The sequence below is a fragment of the Lethenteron reissneri genome, chromosome 20 (genome assembly GCF_015708825.2).
Source record: "Lethenteron reissneri isolate LAM-NWPU_2019-01 chromosome 20, ASM1570882v1, whole genome shotgun sequence".
In the NCBI taxonomy this organism is placed as follows: domain Eukaryota; kingdom Metazoa; phylum Chordata; class Hyperoartia; order Petromyzontiformes; family Petromyzontidae; genus Lethenteron; species Lethenteron reissneri.
In genome coordinates this window covers 10,187,681-10,207,997 of record NC_083798.1, presented here as the reverse complement: position 1 = coordinate 10,207,997, position 20,317 = coordinate 10,187,681, and the positions used below count along the sequence as shown (strand labels likewise).

The window sequence follows — 20,317 nt, the reverse complement described above, 5'->3', positions numbered from 1 at the left end:
TGCGGAATCAAGACCAGGTCACAGCGTGGGAGATGCCGTGCCAGACGCCGTGCCAGACGTATCAGGCACACCCTCAGAAGGAAATATTGGATGGAACACTGCCAACCACAACTCCTCTTGTGTCCTGCTACATGTCAATATAGCAGATGTGTTAATGACCTATTTATATGGATTTCTGAATGTTATTCTCTTAAATACAGATGTATTTTCTGGGTCGATCACTTTTGCTTCCAGAAGCACAACATTCGGAAATAAATTGGCCAAACATCCCAACCGTGAGACGAAGCGAGGCTTCTCTTGGATAAAGGGCACTGCGCCATCTCCTCCCTCGGCAGAGAAACTTCACTTCTCATGGGGCTTGATCCTGGTTATCAAGATAATAAAGACAGGCGGTCTCCGCTTCACGACGTTCATATAACGCCACCGTGGATCGATTTACGACGCAGAAACTTGATTTGTGACGCATCTTACCAACACGACTCCAAACACATCTGAACGGAGTCGGTCTGGTTTCCGATGCGACTTGGCGTGGAGCTTTCGTTATTCTCAAACGTTTCTGTGTGGATCTTTACCCTTTAAACCCTGTTAGACATGGCCGATAAGAGGAAAAACACATCGGCAAATTATGTTTTTACTGTTTATATCTATGGGAATATTGGTTCCGATTTATGACGGGGTCTCTAGGAACGCATTGTGCCTGAAAGGTGATCTAACATCATGGGACGTCCTTTGCCAGTACCAAAATATGATAATAGGTTTTCCCCTTTTTGCTGGCAACAAAACAGGTGTTAAGATGTTAAAACACCAAACTGAAACCTTTTACAAGGAATAATGCCTGCATTAACCACAATACTTGTGATCAGAATGCAAACAAAAAACATACTCTCATAATATATGCATTGTCTTTGAAACTGATTGGTCCACATCAATCCCCACGCCTTTTGGCATCCTCTGGTCTAACACCGTTTGAGACTAGGCTCCAAAGAAAGCTGTCTCTGGTGTGGACTAATCAGTTTCAAAGACAATGCATATATTTTGCATTCTGACGACAAGTATTGTGGTTAATGCAGACATGATTCCTTGTAAAAGGTTTCAGTTTGGTGTTTTAACATCTTAACACCTGTTTTGTTGCCAGCAAAAATGGGAAAGCCTATTCTCAGATGATCTAACATATCCCATATATACAGTTTACTTGTACACACACACACACTAGCGATCGGCAGAGGGCTTCGCCTGTTATTTATCAGGTTTGGCGTCACACACCACAAGAAGCCAACGGCTTGGTTCAATCGCATTCTTTAGTATCTAGCATGAGGGCAATGTAGAACTTCAGGACGCATCTGCTCTGCGATTGAAATCAATTAACGTGTGAGCTGCAATTTTTCAGGGCCAAATTTCCAAAAGGTGTTGCTGTATTGTTTAACCTCGAAATACATCAATGAATGCAGAGATTGTGGCTAATGATTATGATGGTGGTGAAACTAAGACTCATCAATATGTGCGCAATTTTTTTTTGCCCCCTTCATAATAACAGTTAAAAACAGAATTAAAAATTTGCATTAGCATCTCATTACACAGCAGCATCCCAAGATGCTGCAGAGAACAGGCATAGAAATGTAAACGGGACGTTCAGTCAAAACAAACACCACGACACGAGCCAGACAAACGTGCGGGGTGGGCAGATCGCATAGATTTCTAAGGGCCCTTTTCTCAAGTCACGATTGTTTATAAACTCGATATGTAACAGATGACAAGGACGTAGAGCGATCGGGTGCGCAGGCGGTATAACTGCACTGGGGCCCACAGGCCAGAGGGATCCAGGTGCTGGGCTATGCAGAGATGAGTACATTGGACAGGGGGCCCAAATTAATTCCTTTCACAGGGGCCCATGCCACCCACGCCACACCGCTGGATGACCGGCGGTAAAGTGAATTATATTTTTAAATGGGGTGGAGCGGTTTGATTCCTGGCTATGGCTAACATCAGTGGCGGGTGTCATCAGAACTGATCCTGGGGCCACCGACCTTCACCAACAACCGGCACTGACCAGGGTGTGACGTTCAGTCAACCAACTCCTGTGGCGTGACACGGCATGGGAAGACCTGAATAGAAAAGTACCGAACATTATGCGGAGAAACCGTTACGGTCAACGCTCGCGTCGGTGCCGCAGCCTCCGCCCCCCTCTCGCACACCTCAACGCTGCCGGTGCCATCACTCACCGCTCAGGACGGGCAGGAGGCCCCGGTGGCGCTTGTCCTCGCACTTGTTGCACTCGCTGAAGTAGAGCAGCAGGAACCCGTCGAGCAACACCCACACGAGCGATGTGGCCAGCACCACCTTGCAGTAGGCAAAGCGCCGCATGGCTTGCCCAGCGTCAGTCGCTCCTGCAGCAGCAGCAGCACAACCACCACCAGCACGGCCACCGGCAGAGAATCAGCACCGCCGCAGACCAAAAGCAGACGAGACACTACACAAACCACGACACGGCCGCACGACTCTTTTCAAACGGCCTTGCCAGCCAACCGGCTGTGACTCACATTAGACGGCCGCATGGCGGTCTATAAATAGTCGGTGGGGGGGGTACAGTGGAGTGTGTGTGGACCTCCGCAGACAAAGCACTTTCTTGGCATTGTTGGAGTGCAGCCTAATTATGTCGCCCGTTGCTGCTGCCGCTGCCCGATGGAAACGCAGCAAAATGTGGCAGATATATTTTTTTATCTTGAAACGCATTCTCGCGTGTGCGGTGGCGGTGCAGCTGCACAACGGGAAATGTAATCGCCATCTCTGTCGTTAACACCGCTCGCGTGACCACAAGAGTTGGAGCCGGGGGAAGGGGTGGAGGTTTAAACATAATGGAGTGCTACGGTGGCGAGATGTTAACTCCCTCGCCTGGTATGCGGGAGGTCGTGAGTTCAATCCCAACCCCGATGTCTGTATATTTGAAGTTTGCATATTCTGCCCATGGTGACGTGGATTTTTCTCTCCAGTTTTTCCCTCCACATTTATAAATATGCGTTCATAGTATTTGGCTGCTATAAATTTCTACACAAGTCACTTCGTTGAGCTATCATTTGTGGCCAGGTCACTTCTGAAAGAGCTATATAGCTCGGTGGGCCCTAGCTGGTAAAATAATAATTGTTTAATAGTTTGATAGAAAATTATAACTGTGCTGTATATCTGCTCAATGCATTACCGCCTGTCGCGGTGAAATTGTAGATAATAAAATAATAATAATAAACACTTAAAATAAGAATAAATAAGATATGTAAAAGAAAAAGAACTTGAGCTCATCATTGCGGAGACGGCACTAAATTCTATGGGCGGCAGGACGGTGCAGTGGCAACACTATTGACTCACACCAACAAGTGCCTGGGTTCGATTCCTGACTGGGAAGCTTGTGTGGTGTGTGTATGTTCTCTCCCCCTCTTCTGCGTGGGTTTCCTCTGAGTTCTACGGTTCCCTCCCGTAGCTGAAGGACAACGCAATGTCATTAGTTTTCGATTTAAAGCTTTCGTGACTGCAGGGATTCATCTTCTTAGTTCTTTCGGTAAAGTCACGTAGAAGGGAAATAATAAAATAATACAAATAAAACAATAAAATTAAAATTATCACGGCGTTTCGGCCACAACACAAGAAACAGAGCTGTCGGAAAGACAGCGTCCCCATTCTATGTGACTTTACCGAAATAACCAAGAAAATGTCATTAGTGTTGGCCAAACATCCCAATGCTGAAAATGCACCTGCAAAATCACTCAATTGCGATTATCACACGGGGAACATCAACCCCCTTACTGTGAATAAACTTGGCAGGACCCTCATTAAAATAAAGTCTTGAGACTCAGCGAGGCTTTCCTGGGTAAACGAGCGAGTGTTCGCAAGTTGTAAAACCAACCTGGCCGTGTTTTATCATGTGCGAGACGCACGCACGTATGGTACAGAACACGTAGGGACGTGGAAACCAAATCGTCCAGGGCCATCACTTCGGCCACGTATGCACTGGATCGGCGACTTGAAAAAAAAATGCCCACGCAGGGCACATCACATCCAGTATCCCTCTCTCACTTCTCTCTTTGGGGCCACTAAGCCACGTGTCCGCCCCAGTCTACCGGCAAGGCAGAAGGGGGTTCTAAGCTTCTCAAGTCTGGCCCTGTGGTCGTCGGTCGTTGAGGAAGTGGGCGATTGCTCAACTCGCCCCCCTCCCTCCCCTCTCTCTCTTTTAAGGGGACGAGGCATTACGCTGCGCGTGTGACTAAGCAGCCCCGACAGAAAGCACTCGTCAACGCTAGTTTCGGGTGCGCGCGCTTATACAAATGGATCGAGCATGAAATATTAAAAAAAGGTTCACGTGGTTAGGAGCGTGAAAGGCGGAACACGCCAACCATTTTGCACGCAATACAACGCAGCAGAAACCGCAGCTGTGAGAGCATTCGTAAACGCTGCGCAAGTCATTTTGCCAAAACATTTCGCATGCCGCGTTATTCCCATTGAACATGCCCGCTCTCTCGAAATGCCGACGCCACCGTCTCATTTGCTCCGGTGTGGAACCGCCGTCTTTACTGGGCAGAATAACGTTGTTGGTGCCGTTCCTCTAGCGGTGTAACCTGGCCAACCCACCCCTCACCACCGCCCGCCACCAAAATGTTAATAAATGCTCACATTGATAGATTATATCTTTTCAGGCTTGGATTTTTTAGCATGTAAAAAATATATATATTTCACAATATCACGATAAACTGCTGGCGAGATTTCAACGGTTACTTGTTTCCTAATATAGCGTTTTTTCTCAATCTAGATATATAGGGACTTGATTTGTTGTTCTAAAATAAATGAAATACTTAACCCATGTATACAATTACTATTTCCTATAAATATATATCCATACATATGTGAGTCTATACAACCATTATCCACAGTTCGCCAGATAGACTTAAAAAAAAAATTGTGCTGCACCATTTGGCTCATTATTTCCATAACAGACAAAGAGAACACGCACAAACATCCCCGTATAGCCAGCGATACCAGACTGCTGGGGAGACACACACACACACGTGTGCGTGCATAGGCATGGTATAGCGCCGACTTGACTCCTACATGTTCATAAATGCAATTCTAAAAACACCAGAACATCTCCCTCTTATCAACCATGTGTCAGTATACAGCGTTTTCCCAGCCCAGGTCAGTGCTCAGTGATAACACATTCCCACCACACTACGCCTGCCAGCATTTCTGAAGAACCCCGAGCTGGCTGCTCACAGCCATCCTAAATGCTGACCCGTCACTCTGCGGGGAACACATTATCATCCCAATCATCAAGGACATGAAGTGTGAACAGAACGTGGCAGGGATCTTTCTGCATGAAGCTAAAAATATAATGACGCGTGCACATCTTGAAGGGATGACCATATCCTTGCAGAGCATGGCGGCGCGTGCGTGCGCACATATATTTACCCTTGGATGACCTCTCTCTCAACATTCAACTTCATGCAATTATCAACATTGCTACGCGATCGTTTTAATTAAGACTGCTCTACGGATAAAGCCCTGGAGGCGTCCTCTCCGCACGCAGCAAGCGACACGGTCACAACCGCGAGCCGCCCCTGCCGTGTCGTCCGCTAATCCTCGCCGACGGTGTCCGGCGAGCTGCCACTGCAAGTGGAGTCATCTTCATTCTTTTTTTTGTAAGCGTCGGAAGCCGCGACCTGAAGCATGGCAGGCAAACTCCGACACGTGTGTCCTGGTGGTGAGCAGGACACCTGCGTCCTGGTGGCGAGCAGTCCGTGCCCAGACCACGGGCGCACGCTTCCCTCTCCCCGGGTCCCAGTCAATTAGAGTCGTTAGCAGTGCTTTTACTGAACAATTGGCAGGGGACGTCTTCTTATTGTTGTCTTCCTGGGGATGTGCGGCGACGGTGGTGCTGATTGAGGGGGCACAGAGTGCAATGCTCGTTACATTAATCAATCAATGGCCGGAGGGTGGGAGGGGGGTCCGGCGGCTCGTGTGCCCCCCCGACCTAGCGAGCGCATGCAGAGGCGAGGCTCGGACTACCGGGAGGCAGAATAGCACTGACGTAGGCAAGAGGCGTGGGAAATGCTGAAATGAGCACGCTGCGGCCGCAGCCGGTCGGGAGCACGCGTTACGGAACTCCTGGCCGACAACGCAAACCCCACGGTGTACAATTTGAGCGGTTTGTCCGTTACGATGACTTCGAGCACTGGACTCGGCATGCGTGACCCACCATGATCGTCGTCACTCTCTTTCCACGATCCTCGACGGAACTCGCCTGCCTCTGCCTTTACGTTCGACACGACTGCCCTCCGTGCGCTCTCCACTGCAGCGACCGACAAGACCTTCTCTGGCAGGTGTCCCAGTCAACCTCTGCTCAATGGGAGGTCCACTCCTTCTGTGCTGCCGATGCCCCCATCTTCTGCAACTCGCTCCCTCCCGCCTCTCCCTCCCGGAGTGACCGTCTCCTCCCTGCGATGAGTTGTCATTCTCATCTTTACTGCACCGTCATCTCCCATCGCCTCTCTGTCATGCAGCCTTTGACTTTTACAATCCCTCCCCATCCAAAATAATTATCTTTTTTTGTTAAAGTCCTCTCTGTCAACTTAAATGCCACCCTCCCCCCAACTCCCCCCCTACGCAGCACCAGAATCGTATCCATCAAAATTGCTTTGCCAGATACCATTATGGTCATCTTTTCATTCAACAGTCACTGCTATCAATTATTAACATGCATGTCTTCCCTTACAGCTTTAACAATTTCTCAAGTGCCGCCATCTACTTTCCACTTGCCACAAAACAAAACTTCAAGGAGGTAATTATTTTTAAAACCGTGACCATAACCGCAGCCCTAACCGTGACCGTTATTGGGCAAGAAGCTGCAAGCGAATGCAGCGGTTTATACAGACTTTGCACGATCGCACTTTCTAGGGAAAAAGCACACATTATAGCGAGGCGGCGGTAATCGATCAGCAAGTGCCGGGCAAGGAAACACAACTCCGTGTATCGTGGGGCGTAGCAAGTCGAAGTGCCGCAGTTTGTCACCACTTTGACAGGCACGCACGCACTGCTGCATGAGCTACAAAGCGACACAGCTGGGAGACTCAACCACAAAGTTACGGAGCAAAGGAGAGGGAAGGCAGGACTGGCGTGAAGCCCCGATGAACCCTGCCACCACGGGGAGCCCCGGTGATGGAATCCAGAGACATCAGATTTCACGGATCACGAGTGGCGTCGCTGCGATTACTGTTTTTCAGAAATCCCCTGCACTGGGCCGGCGCTAAAGCCCAGAGCTGCCGCCCCCTCCCTCCTGCAGCCACTTCCCCCCCCCCACCACCCTCCCCACCACTGCCCCCCAAAAATCACCGAGGCCTACCCCCCCACTCCGCTGCCCATGGTCTCCGTTTCCTGCCACGTGACCTGTAACCCCAACACAACATCCACCCTCCCCGTTCAATTAAAAAACACACAGCAATGGGCACGTGAACTTGAACCCTTGGAAGGCCCCCCTGTATATTTCATTAGCGAGGGGTCTCGAAATCGTTTCCAACCGACGCTGCTTTGCTAAGCAAAGGCAGCGGCGGGTCCCTGGCAACGCGAGCCTGGCGCAGCAAGCCCTCCCCACCCCCCCCCCCCCCCCCCCCGTGGATCGCCGCTGCCAAAGGTGCCATCAAACCGAACGGCGCTAGCTCTGACGCTCGGCTCGGCTTGGGGGAAGAGCCACCCCGTTTCATTCCGAGTGTCGGAATCGCGAAATGAGACAGCGCTTTGTGCTGTCGACGAGGGATGGCGCCGTCGAGGCTGTCAGGCTTCCAGTGCCCGTGGATCTCGCGCGGAAATGAGCTCTGGTCGCTCGGCACTGAGCTGGATTTCAACGCAGATTTAGAGAGGAATCTAGAGAGTCCAGGCACACTCCGCTCATACGCTCACATATTGCAGTTTAGCCCAGAGAGCCAGACAACCATCCCAAAAACGCTGATTTGGATAGATTTGTTCAAAAGAAAATATAACGTGTGTATGTATTAGGGCTCCGAACGTAATACTCTCCAACTTGGCGCATGGCTGAAACATGCGCCGCGCTTATGAGGACTATAAAATACGAGGGTAGATATTGCCGCGGACCCTCGTAATATAAAGTAATGTCCGAATCGCGAACAATAACCAAAACAACTTACAGCATCGCAGGACCATGAATATTAGAGCACCCCAATATACCACACGTGTGAAACTACTCAATCGTAACCTGTCTCCGACAGAACGGCCGGTGAGCACTTTGGCCACAAGTGTTGCCGACCCGCCCATACAGGACATCTGTGAAAAAGAGCTTCATAGGTTATCGGATTCCTCCAGTCTAAATAAATATTCTGAGTATTTACACGTCTTCTACATTAGCAAAGGACTTGTATCACTGCAACTGCATTCCGCGCACATCCTGGGCAGCCAATATCGATCCTAATCCACATGGTCGCATTTACGTCGATCAAGATCTGAGGTCGATCTCGCAAAGAATCGATCACACTCCAGAGCCGATCTATCTCAAGAGAAGATCTAGCTCCGGAGTCGATCCGATCCAAATTGGAATGGAGTCGTCATCGACCCGAGCGCCACACTCTCACGATGCACGCGCACGGCAAAGCATCCAAACCCTATCCGATTAAAACAAAGAATTTAACCGTTTGCAATGGGCTTAAGACACTTTCCCATTGTATGCAACAACAAAAATGTGACATTCAAGAAAGACATTCATTAAGGAAAGAAATGTTTAAAACTGAAGTGCAGTAATTAAGAACCACCGCCAATTGTTGTTGCGGGTGAGAGCAATCACTCGGCAAGCAATGCCGCGGATCTGCGGAAAAAAACCACCCTGCATCTGCGATGCACATCAAAGGCTCGGTGCAAATGACGGCTGAGGTTTATCAGAGCCCCGCACATCAGCAGGCAATCTGCAGTTCAATAAATAATTGGGAGGGTTTATTGAACTCCCGCAAATTTACTTTCAGGGAGGCGCGCGCCCGAACACCGATGGCAACTCCTCGACGTCCCCGTGACCCCCCTCCCCCGACCCCCCTCCCCCGTCTCTCCCGACGCCGTCCTCGCAGCGTGATTTTTCGACGGCACGCTATCGGTACCTGCCGCGTCAGAAAAAATGACTGCTACCGCCGCCGCCACTAATAGCGGGCGATGATAAAAAAAAAAATGCGCACGTCAGGAATCACGCGGCGCTTCGCACAAGAAGGGGGGGTTGGGGAGGGGCGGGAACTGAGGCGCCGGCGCGGGGAGCTGGGCCGGCGCCCGACGCGGGCACGCCGGTGACATTTGTCACCCTCCTGGCCGTGCGCACGCGCGCCGATGCATCATCTTCGCGAGCCACTCCACACGCGCAGCGTTCATACGGGAGGCCGCGCACACATTCCGCCGACTTATCGGACGTCGCTGTCCCTTTTGATTCCACCCCCTCCCTTCCCCACCGTTTACGCACCGCACAGTTGCCGTCAACTCAGCACCTCACAGTTGCCGTCAACTTCACACAGTTGCCGTCAACTCCGCACCTCACAGATGCCGTCAACTCTGCACCTCACAGGTGCCGTCAACTTCACACAGTTGCCGTCAACTCTGCACCTCACAGTTGCCGTCAACTCTGCACCTCACAGATGCCGTCAACTCTGCACCTCACAGGTGCCGTCAACTTCACACAGTTGCCGTCAACTCCGCACCTCACAGATGCCGTCAACTCTGCACCTCACAGGTGCCGTCAACTTCACACAGTTGCCGTCAACTCTGCACCTCACAGTTGCCGTCAACTCTGCACCTCACAGATGCCGTCAACTCTGCACCTCACAGGTGCCGTCAACTTCACACAGTTGCCGTCAACTCCGCACCTCACAGATGCCGTCAACTCTGCACCTCACAGTTGCCGTCAACTTCACACAGTTGCCGTCAACTCTGCACCTCACAGTTGCCGTCAACTCTGCACCTCACAGATGCCGTCAACTCTGCACCTCACAGGTGCCGTCAACTCTGCACCTCACAGATGCCGTCAACTTCACACAGTTGCCGTCAACTCTGCACCTCACAGTTGCCGTCAACTCTGCACCTCACAGATGCCGTCAACTTCACACAGTTGCCGTCAACTCTGCACCTCACAGGTGCCGTCAACTTCACACAGTTGCCGTCAACTCTGCACCTCACAGATGCCGTCAACTTCACACAGTTGCCGTCAACTCTGCACCTCACAGGTGCCGTCAACTTCACACAGTTGCCGTCAACTCTGCACCTCACAGATGCCGTCAACTTCACACAGTTGCCGTCAACTCTGCACCTCACAGGTGCCGTCAACTTCACACAGTTGCCGTCAACTCCGCACCTCACAGTTGCCGTCAACTCTGCACCTCACAGATGCCGTCAACTTCACACAGTTGCCGTCAACTCTGCACCTCACAGGTGCCGTCAACTTCACACAGTTGCCGTCAACTCTGCACCTCACAGTTGCCGTCAACTCTGCACCTCACAGATGCCGTCAACTTCACACAGTTGCCGTCAACTCTGCACCTCACAGGTGCCGTCAACTCTGCACCTCACAGATGCCGTCAACTTCACACAGTTGCCGTCAACTCTGCACCTCACAGGTGCCGTCAACTTCACACAGTTGCCGTCAACTCTGCACCTCACAGGTGCCGTCAACTCTGCACCTCACAGGTGCCGTCAACTTCACACAGTTGCCGTCAACTCTGCACCTCACAGGTGCCGTCAACTCTGCACCTCACAGATGCCGTCAACTTCACACAGTTGCCGTCAACTCTGCACCTCACAGGTGCCGTCAACTTCACACAGTTGCCGTCAACTCTGCACCTCACAGTTGCCGTCAACTCTGCACCTCACAGATGCCGTCAACTTCACACAGTTGCCGTCAACTCTGCACCTCACAGGTGCCGTCAACTTCACACAGTTGCCGTCAACTCTGCACCTCACAGGTGCCGTCAACTCTGCACCTCACAGGTGCCGTCAACTTCACACAGTTGCCGTCAACTCTGCACCTCACAGTTGCCGTCAACTCTGCACCTCACAGATGCCGTCAACTTCACACAGTTGCCGTCAACTTTGCACCTCACAGGTGCCGTCAACTTCACACAGTTGCCGTCAACTCTGCACCTCACAGGTGCCGTCAACTCTGCACCTCACAGATGCCGTCAACTTCACACAGTTGCCGTCAACTCTGCACCTCACAGATGCCGTCAACTTCACACAGTTGCCGTCAACTCTGCACCTCACAGATGCCGTCAACTTCACACAGTTGCCGTCAACTCTGCACCTCACAGGTGCCGTCAACTTCACACAGTTGCCGTCAACTCTGCACCTCACAGGTGCCGTCAACTCTGCACCTCACAGATGCCGTCAACTTCACACAGTTGCCGTCAACTCTGCACCTCACAGGTGCCGTCAACTTCACACAGTTGCCGTCAACTCTGCACCTCACAGGTGCCGTCAACTCTGCACCTCACAGATGCCGTCAACTTCACACAGTTGCCGTCAACTCCGCACCTCACAGGTGCCGTCAACTCTGCACCTCACAGGTGCCGTCAACTTCACACAGGTGGTCAACTTTGCGCCGGGACGGGGTGACACGGACGGCGCAGCCACGTGAACGCGTCAAGTCGTGCCCCCGGATATTCGAAGGTGACACCGGTCAGGAGGCTGGCATCACTTGCGAGGAGTGAGGTCTCAAGTCCCTGACCCTGACAGCGACGGGCCACCACCCCTTTAAGGAACTTAAAAACGCGGTTGGGCCACGCAAAACGACGCATTGCGAATTCCCCTTCATTCGTAAACAAGAGCGGCGCCAACTGAACGTCACTTGGCTTGTTTGAAGCCAGGTGCCCAGTCCACTTATTGTTCAGTTTTGTACCAAACATCTGAGGGGAAATCCACGCCTTCTCTTCAAGTGGCTATCATGGTGGACCTACGTGAAAAGGGGCAGTTTAAATGGGCGGCGGGGGGGGGGGGGGGTTGGTGAAATATTCCACCAAGTACTTTAAGTGGAACTTTTCAAAATGTATTTTAGGCGATCGACCACTGGATTCTTTTAATCTGACCCCAGAGCTAACCGTGTCTGCTAAATGAGATACTCGTTTTGGTCTGTGTGCGTGCGTGCCACTTCTTTGTGACTCAACCATGAAATGACATTCAGTCACATAACCACAGTAAGGAGTTAAGGATTTTACTCGGATAATAATTCTTCGATTGTTGTTACGATTCTCAACAACGTTGCCGTCATCAAAGCACGTGCGCCAACTTAAAAAAATGAAAGTGCCGGCATCGACTGCGCTTTAATGATTCAGTCCCTCCAGGCCACACGGGCACACTTAGAAGAGCGTCCAACAACGAGCATTAATTAAACCAAACACGCACAAGTAGCAACACACTCGCACAGTCACACACTCGTCACACTCGCTCGCACAGACGCACAACAGCAATAACAACAGCCATGTCATTCCCCACCAAGTCAAGGTGATGTCACTGCAGCGCTTGTGACAAGCTAGGTACACTTTGAGGCCACGAGAAGTGTTGAAAGCTCGCTGGCCAGAGGTCAGGGATGAGACCCAGGTGCTATGGGTTGACCGACTGCGATGACTTGCAGTCACACACGCACTCGTACAAAAATCACCCGCACAGTCACACTCTCACAACGACAAACATACAAGCACACTCTCACACCACACACAGTCACAATCAAACGCTCACACAAGCACATTCACTCTCAAACTACCCAAACACACGGAAACAAAGATCCCCCAAATAGCATTAAGACTTTTGGGGCAAGTGCTGTTAGCGAGCACCTATGAAGGCCGGCAAGGCACACGAGGGGGTTGGTGGCCAGCAAGATATCCGGCCGCCTTTGTCTCCCTCGTGGCGATGATGATTACACATCGCACCAGGTACTCATTTAAGGCTGAGTCTACCGAAGTGAAGCTCAGGATAATCCTCACTTGTGTTAGCCGTGCGCGGGGATTGAACACTGCTCTCCAGATTCATAGCACAGTGCGCTAACCGCTGCACTACCGTTCAAACACACACTCTTTGTCATCCACGCACACAAAGTCACTCGCACACAAAGTCACTCACACACAGCCCCTCCCGCACACTCACACAATCAGACTCTCTCATACACAAACACACTGTATCTTACACACACACACACAAGCTCATACACACAAAGACAAAGATCCCCAGTATAGCATTAACAGACTGTTGGGGCAAGTGCTGTTAGCGAGCACCTATGAAGGCCGTCACGGCGCACAAGGGGGTGGGTGTCCAGCACCACGCCCAGCCGCCTTTGTCTCCCTAGTGGCGATGTTTACACATCGCACCAGGTACTCATTTGAGGCTGAGTCGACCTAGGGGAGGCCCAGGACCGGTTCACTGGTGCTGGCCGTGAACAGTGCGCCAACCACTGCACCACCGCTCACCACATACACTCTCTCTCAGACACACACGCAGCAAGAAGAGCCTGAGTTCGATGTGTGACACGGCACGCCTCTCGGTGTGGAGTTTGAACGCTCTTCCCCTTTTCTGCAAAGGGTTTCCACCAGCTTCTTTGGTTCCGCAAATAGCTTCACAACATGAGAATAGGTTTTCCGTTTTTCTGGCAACAAAACAGCTGTGTTAAGATGCTAAAACACCAAACTGAAACCTTTAACACGGAATCATGTCTGCATTAACCACAATACATGTGGTTAGAATGCAAAAAAAAACACACTGATAATATATGGCATTGTCTTTGAAACTGATTGGTCCACACCAGAGACAGCTTTCTTTGGAGCTGCGTCTCAAACGGTGCTAGACCAGAGGACGCCAGAAAAAAGAGAGGAAAACCTATTCTCATATTTTGGTACTGGCAACGGAGGTCCCATGATGTAGCTTCAAAACAAACAATGTAAACTGATATCGGCTGAGCATCCCAATGCTGAAAAACGACCTGCAGATTACTCAACTGGGATTAAACGTCAGCAACACTGCCCCCTACCACGTAAGAAACTTGGCAGGGCCATCCTAAAAACGAGTCCTCAGACTCAGTGAGCATCTCCTGGATAGGAAATGGTGAGGTTGCGTGGCCACTACTGTGCCTAGCCACCTTCATCTCCCCAGTGATGATGTTTACACACTAGTACGTGGTGCCTATTTAAGGCCGAGTCAACCTATGGGAGGCCCAGAACAAGTTCAGATAACCACTCGCAGCTGATGTGACCTGTGGCCAGGGAATCCAAACCAGATCGTGAGGACTTCAGCAGAGTGCGCTAACGATTGCACCACCACTCCCTATTGCGTAAACACACACAGGACACAATCACACGACTCACAAAGACAAATATCCACCCCATAGCCTAAACCGTCTCTTTAGGCAAGTGCTGTTGGTAAGCACCTATGAAGGCCAATACACCCGGCTGCCTTTGTCTCCCCAGTGCTGATGTTTACACAGCGCACCAGATACTCAGTTAGGGCTGAGTAGACCTGTGGGATTCCCAGGACCGGTTCAGATATTCGTCACCGACGTTGGCTGCGGTGGAGAACCGATTTCGCTTCGCCGGGTTATCGTAGCGCGGTGCATGAACCACTACACCACCGCTCACTCTTGTGTACACACACACACATCACACAGTAACACGACTCTCTCACACACACACGTGTAAACACGGTCATAATGACGCAAACACGTAAACAATAAACAGAGGTGCCCGTCAACGAGGAGTCATTAACTCACATCGGCGTTCAGCTCCCCCCCCCCCCACAGATTGTCAGCGTCCCCATAACTCGGGGGATTATGTCAGCGCTCATTATCATTACCGTCGTTAATATTAACTAAAGCACCGCGCTGTCACGCCGCCGCGTCCCCAGTCAGGCTCGCAGAGGCGGCGGCGGCGGCGAGCTTCAGCGTTTCTATTAAAATCGTGATCGGCACGAAGCTTCATCAACCACGGACATCGATGGGCCCTTCGCCTGGTTCCACACACTCTCACCTGGTTCCGTAAATTCTCACTTGCTTCCATAAACTGTCAGCTGGTTCCATAAATTCTCACTTGGTTCCATAAACGTTAAGCTTGTTCCATAAACTCGAACTAGGTTCCAAACTCTCGCCTCGTTGTATGTAACCCTCACCTGCTTCTACAGACTGTCACGTGGTTCAATGAAACTCTGCTACGGTATTGCTCCACAGACTCGTGTCTGGCGCACATGGACACCCGTCGAGTTTCACACAACGTTCACCGTCTGCGCCACTGATACATTTTCCGTGTGTGGCACACACGGAAATTAATGAACAGATTGAGTGCTCACGACTGCCGGAAATCAACCGCATGACCAGCACGCATTGAGCCAGGCAAGGCGCCACTCAATCCCACCTAATGCCACGGACACGAGCTGTCAGCTGTGCCCCGTCTCAGTGCTGTTATGATGACACGGCACAGCCAGGCAACAGCAGCACAGACAACAAGCAAGGCTACAGCCGGGATAGATCACGGCTCGAGCACCAGCCGGGAACGCAGGCAGCATAGCTTCACACGGGACACAGCACAGCTCTCGACAGATGCATTGCAGTATGTCATAGTCCGCACATATTGTGGACACAACTGCCGGAACACAACATAGCCATACAAGAACCCCGAGACAGCACAGCCTGGACATAGCCTGCAGCGTACACACAGACACAGCACACTGACACACGCAGAGACACGGCGTGGACGTGGCACACAGACACACCACTACACGCAGACACACCGCTACACACAGAGACACAGCTACACACAGACACACCGCTACACACAGACACACCGCTACACACAGACACACCGCTACACAGAGCCACCGCTACACACAGACACACCGCTACTCACAGAGACACAGCTACACACAGACACGCCGCTACTCACAGACACGCCGCTACACACAGACACACCGCTACACACAGACACACCGCTACACACAGACACACCGCTACATACAGACACACCGCTACACACAGACACACCGCTACTCACAGAGACACAGCTACACACAGAGACACACCGCCACACACAGACACACCGCTACACACAGAGACACACCGCCACACACAGACACACCGCTAATCACAGAGACACAGCTACACACAGACACACTGCTACACACAGACACACCGCTACACACAGAGACACCGCTACTCACAGAGACACAGCTACTCACAGACACACTGCTACACACAGACACAGCACACTGACACACCTCTACACACTGACACACCGCTACACAGACACACACCTACACACAAACACCCCGCCACACACAGACACACTGCTACACACCGCCACACACAGACACACCGCCACACACAGATACACCGCCACACACAGACACACCGCCACACACAGACACACCGCCACACACAGACACACCGCCACACACAGACACACCGCTACACACCGACACACCGCTACACACCGACACACCGCTACACACCGACACACCGCTACACACCGACACACCGCTACACACAGACACACCGCTACACACAGACACACCGCTACACACCGACACACCGCTACACACCGACACACCGCTACACACCGACACACCGCTACACACAGACACACCGCTACACACAGACACACCGCTACACACAGACACACCGCTACACACAGAGACACACAGACACACCGCTACACACAGACACACCGCTACACACAGACACACACAGACACACCGCTACACACAGACACACCGCTACACACAGACACACACAGACACACCGCTACACACAGACACACCGCTACTCACAGACACACCGCTACACACACAGACACACTGCTACACACAGACACACCGCTACACACAGACAGACCGCTACTCACAGACACACCGCTACACACAGACACACCGCTACTCACAGACACACCGCTACACACAGACACACCGCTACACACAGAGACACAGCTACACACACAGACACACTGCTACTCACAGACAAACCGCTACACACAGACACACCGCTACATACAGAGACACACAGACACACCGCTACACACAGACACACCGCTACACACAGACACACCGCTACACACAGACACACCGCTACACACAGACACACCGCTACACACAGAGACACACAGACACACCGCTACACACACAGACACACTGCTACTCACAGACACACCGCTACACACACAGACACACCGCTACACACACAGACACACCGCTACACACAGACAAACCGCTACACACCGACACACCGCTAGACACAGACACACCGCCACACACAGACACACCGCCACACACAGACACACCGCCACACACAGACACACCGCCACACACAGACAAACCGCTACACACCGACACACCGCTACACACAGACACACCGCTACACACAGACACACCGCTACTCACAGACACACCGCTACACACAGAGACACAGCTACACACAGACACACCGCTACACACAGAGACACGGCTACACACACAGACACACTGCTACTCACAGACAAACCGCTACACACAGACACACCGCTACACACAGACACACCGCTTCTCACAGACACACCGCTACACACACAGACACACCGCTACACACAGACACACCGCTACACACAGACACACACAGACACACTGCTACTCACAGACAAACCGCTACACACAGAGACACAGAGACACACCGCTACACACAGACAAACCGCTACACACCGACACACCGCTACACACAGACACACCGCTACACACAGACACACCGCTACACACAGACACACCGCTACACACAGACACACACAGACACACTGCTACTCACAGACAAACCGCTACACACCGACACACCGCTACACACAGACACACTGCTACACACAGACAAACCGCTACACACAGAGACACACAGACACACAGCTACACACAGACACACCGCTACACACAGACACACACAGACACACCGCTACACACAGACAAACCGCTACACACAGAGACACAGAGACACACCGCTACTCACAGACAAACCGCTACACACAGAGACACAGAGACACACCGCTACACACAGACACACCGCTACACACAGACACACCGCTACACACAGACACACCGCTACACACAGAGACACACAGACACACCGCTACACACAGACACACCGCTACACACAGACACACCGCTACACACAGAGACACACAGACACACCGCTACACACAGACACACCGCTACACACAGACACACACAGACACACCGCTACACACAGACACACCGCTACACACAGACACACCGCTACACACAGACACACACAGACACACCGCTACACACAGACACACCGCTACACACACAGACACACCGCTACACACAGACACACCGCTACACACAGACACACCGCTACACACAGACACACCGCTACACACAGACACACCGCTACACACAGAGACACACAGACACACCGCTACACACAGACACACCGCTACACACAGACACACACAGACACACCGCTACACACAGACAGACCGCTACACACAGACACACCGCTACACACAGACACACACGGACACACCGCTACACACAGACACACCGCTACTCACAGACACACCGCTACACACACAGACACACTGCTACACACAGACACACCGCTACACACAGACACACCGCTACTCACAGACACACCGCTACACACAAACACACCGCTACTCACAGACACACCTCTACACACAGACACACCGCTACACACAGACACACCGCTACACACAGAGACACAGCTACACACACAGACACACTGCTACTCACAGACAAACCACTACACACAGACACACCGCTACATACAGAGACACACAGACACACCGCTACACACAGACATACCGCTACACACAGACACACCGCTACACACAGACACACCGCTACACACAGAGACACACAGACACACCGCTACACACACAGACACACTGCTACTCACAGACACACCGCTACACACACAGACACACCGCTACACACACAGACACACCGCTACACACAGACACACCGCTACACACAGACAAACCGCTACACACCGACACACCGCTACACACAGACACACCGCTACACACAGACACACCGCCACACACAGACACACCGCCACACACAGACACACCGCCACACACAGACACACCGCCACACACAGACAAACCGCTACACACCGACACACCGCTACACACAGACACACCGCTACACACAGACACACCGCTACTCACAGACACACCGCTACACACAGAGACACAGCTACACACAGACACACCGCTACACACAGAGACACAGCTACACACACAGACACACTGCTACTCACAGACAAACCGCTACACACAGACACACCGCTACACACAGACACACCGCTACACACAGACACACCGCTACTCACAGACACACCGCTACACACACAGACACACCGCTACACACAGACACACCGCTACACACAGACACACACAGACACACTGCTACTCACAGACAAACCGCTACACACAGAGACACAGAGACACACCGCTACACACAGACAAACCGCTACACACCGACACACCGCTACACACAGACACACCGCTACACACAGACAGACCGCTACACACAGACACACCGCTACACACAGACACACACAGACACACTGCTACTCACAGACAAACCGCTACACACCGACACACCGCTACACACAGACACACTGCTACACACAGACAAACCGCTACACACAGAGACACACAGACACACCGCTACACACAGACACACCGCTACACACAGACACACACAGACACACCGCTACACACAGACAAACCGCTACACACAGAGACACAGAGACACACCGCTACTCACAGACAAACCGCTACACACAGAGACACAGAGACACACCGCTACACACAGACACACCGCTACACACAGACACACCGCTACACACAGACACACCGCTACACACAGAGACACACAGACACACCGCTACACACAGACACACCGCTACACACAGACACACCGCTACACACAGACACACCGCTACACACACAGACACACCGCTACACACAGACACACCGCTACACACAGACACACACAGACACACTGCTACTCACAGACAAACCGCTACACACAGAGACACAGAGACACACCGCTACACACAGACAAACCGCTACACACCGACACACCGCTACACACAGACACACCGCTACACACAGACAGACCGCTACACACAGACACACCGCTACACACAGACACACACAGACACACTGCTACTCACAGACAAACCGCTACACACCGACACACCGCTACACACAGACACACTGCTACACACAGACAAACCGCTACACACAGAGACACACAGACACACCGC

The 20,317-nt window shown here is 52.0% G+C and overlaps 1 protein-coding gene across 2 annotated transcripts in view; it reads right to left on the bottom strand.

Annotated features, from left to right (window-relative positions):
• LOC133344731 (polypeptide N-acetylgalactosaminyltransferase 13) overlaps nt 1-20,317 on the bottom strand; it is a 75,921-nt gene that overhangs the window by 49,055 nt on the left and 6,549 nt on the right. For both annotated transcript variants that reach the window (XM_061554837.1, XM_061554836.1), the window contains exon 2: nt 2,220-2,384. In XM_061554837.1, coding sequence (XP_061410821.1) covers nt 2,220-2,361 — 142 coding nt within the window. In that variant the 5' untranslated portion in view covers nt 2,362-2,384. The remainder of the gene's footprint in view (nt 1-2,219; nt 2,385-20,317) is intronic.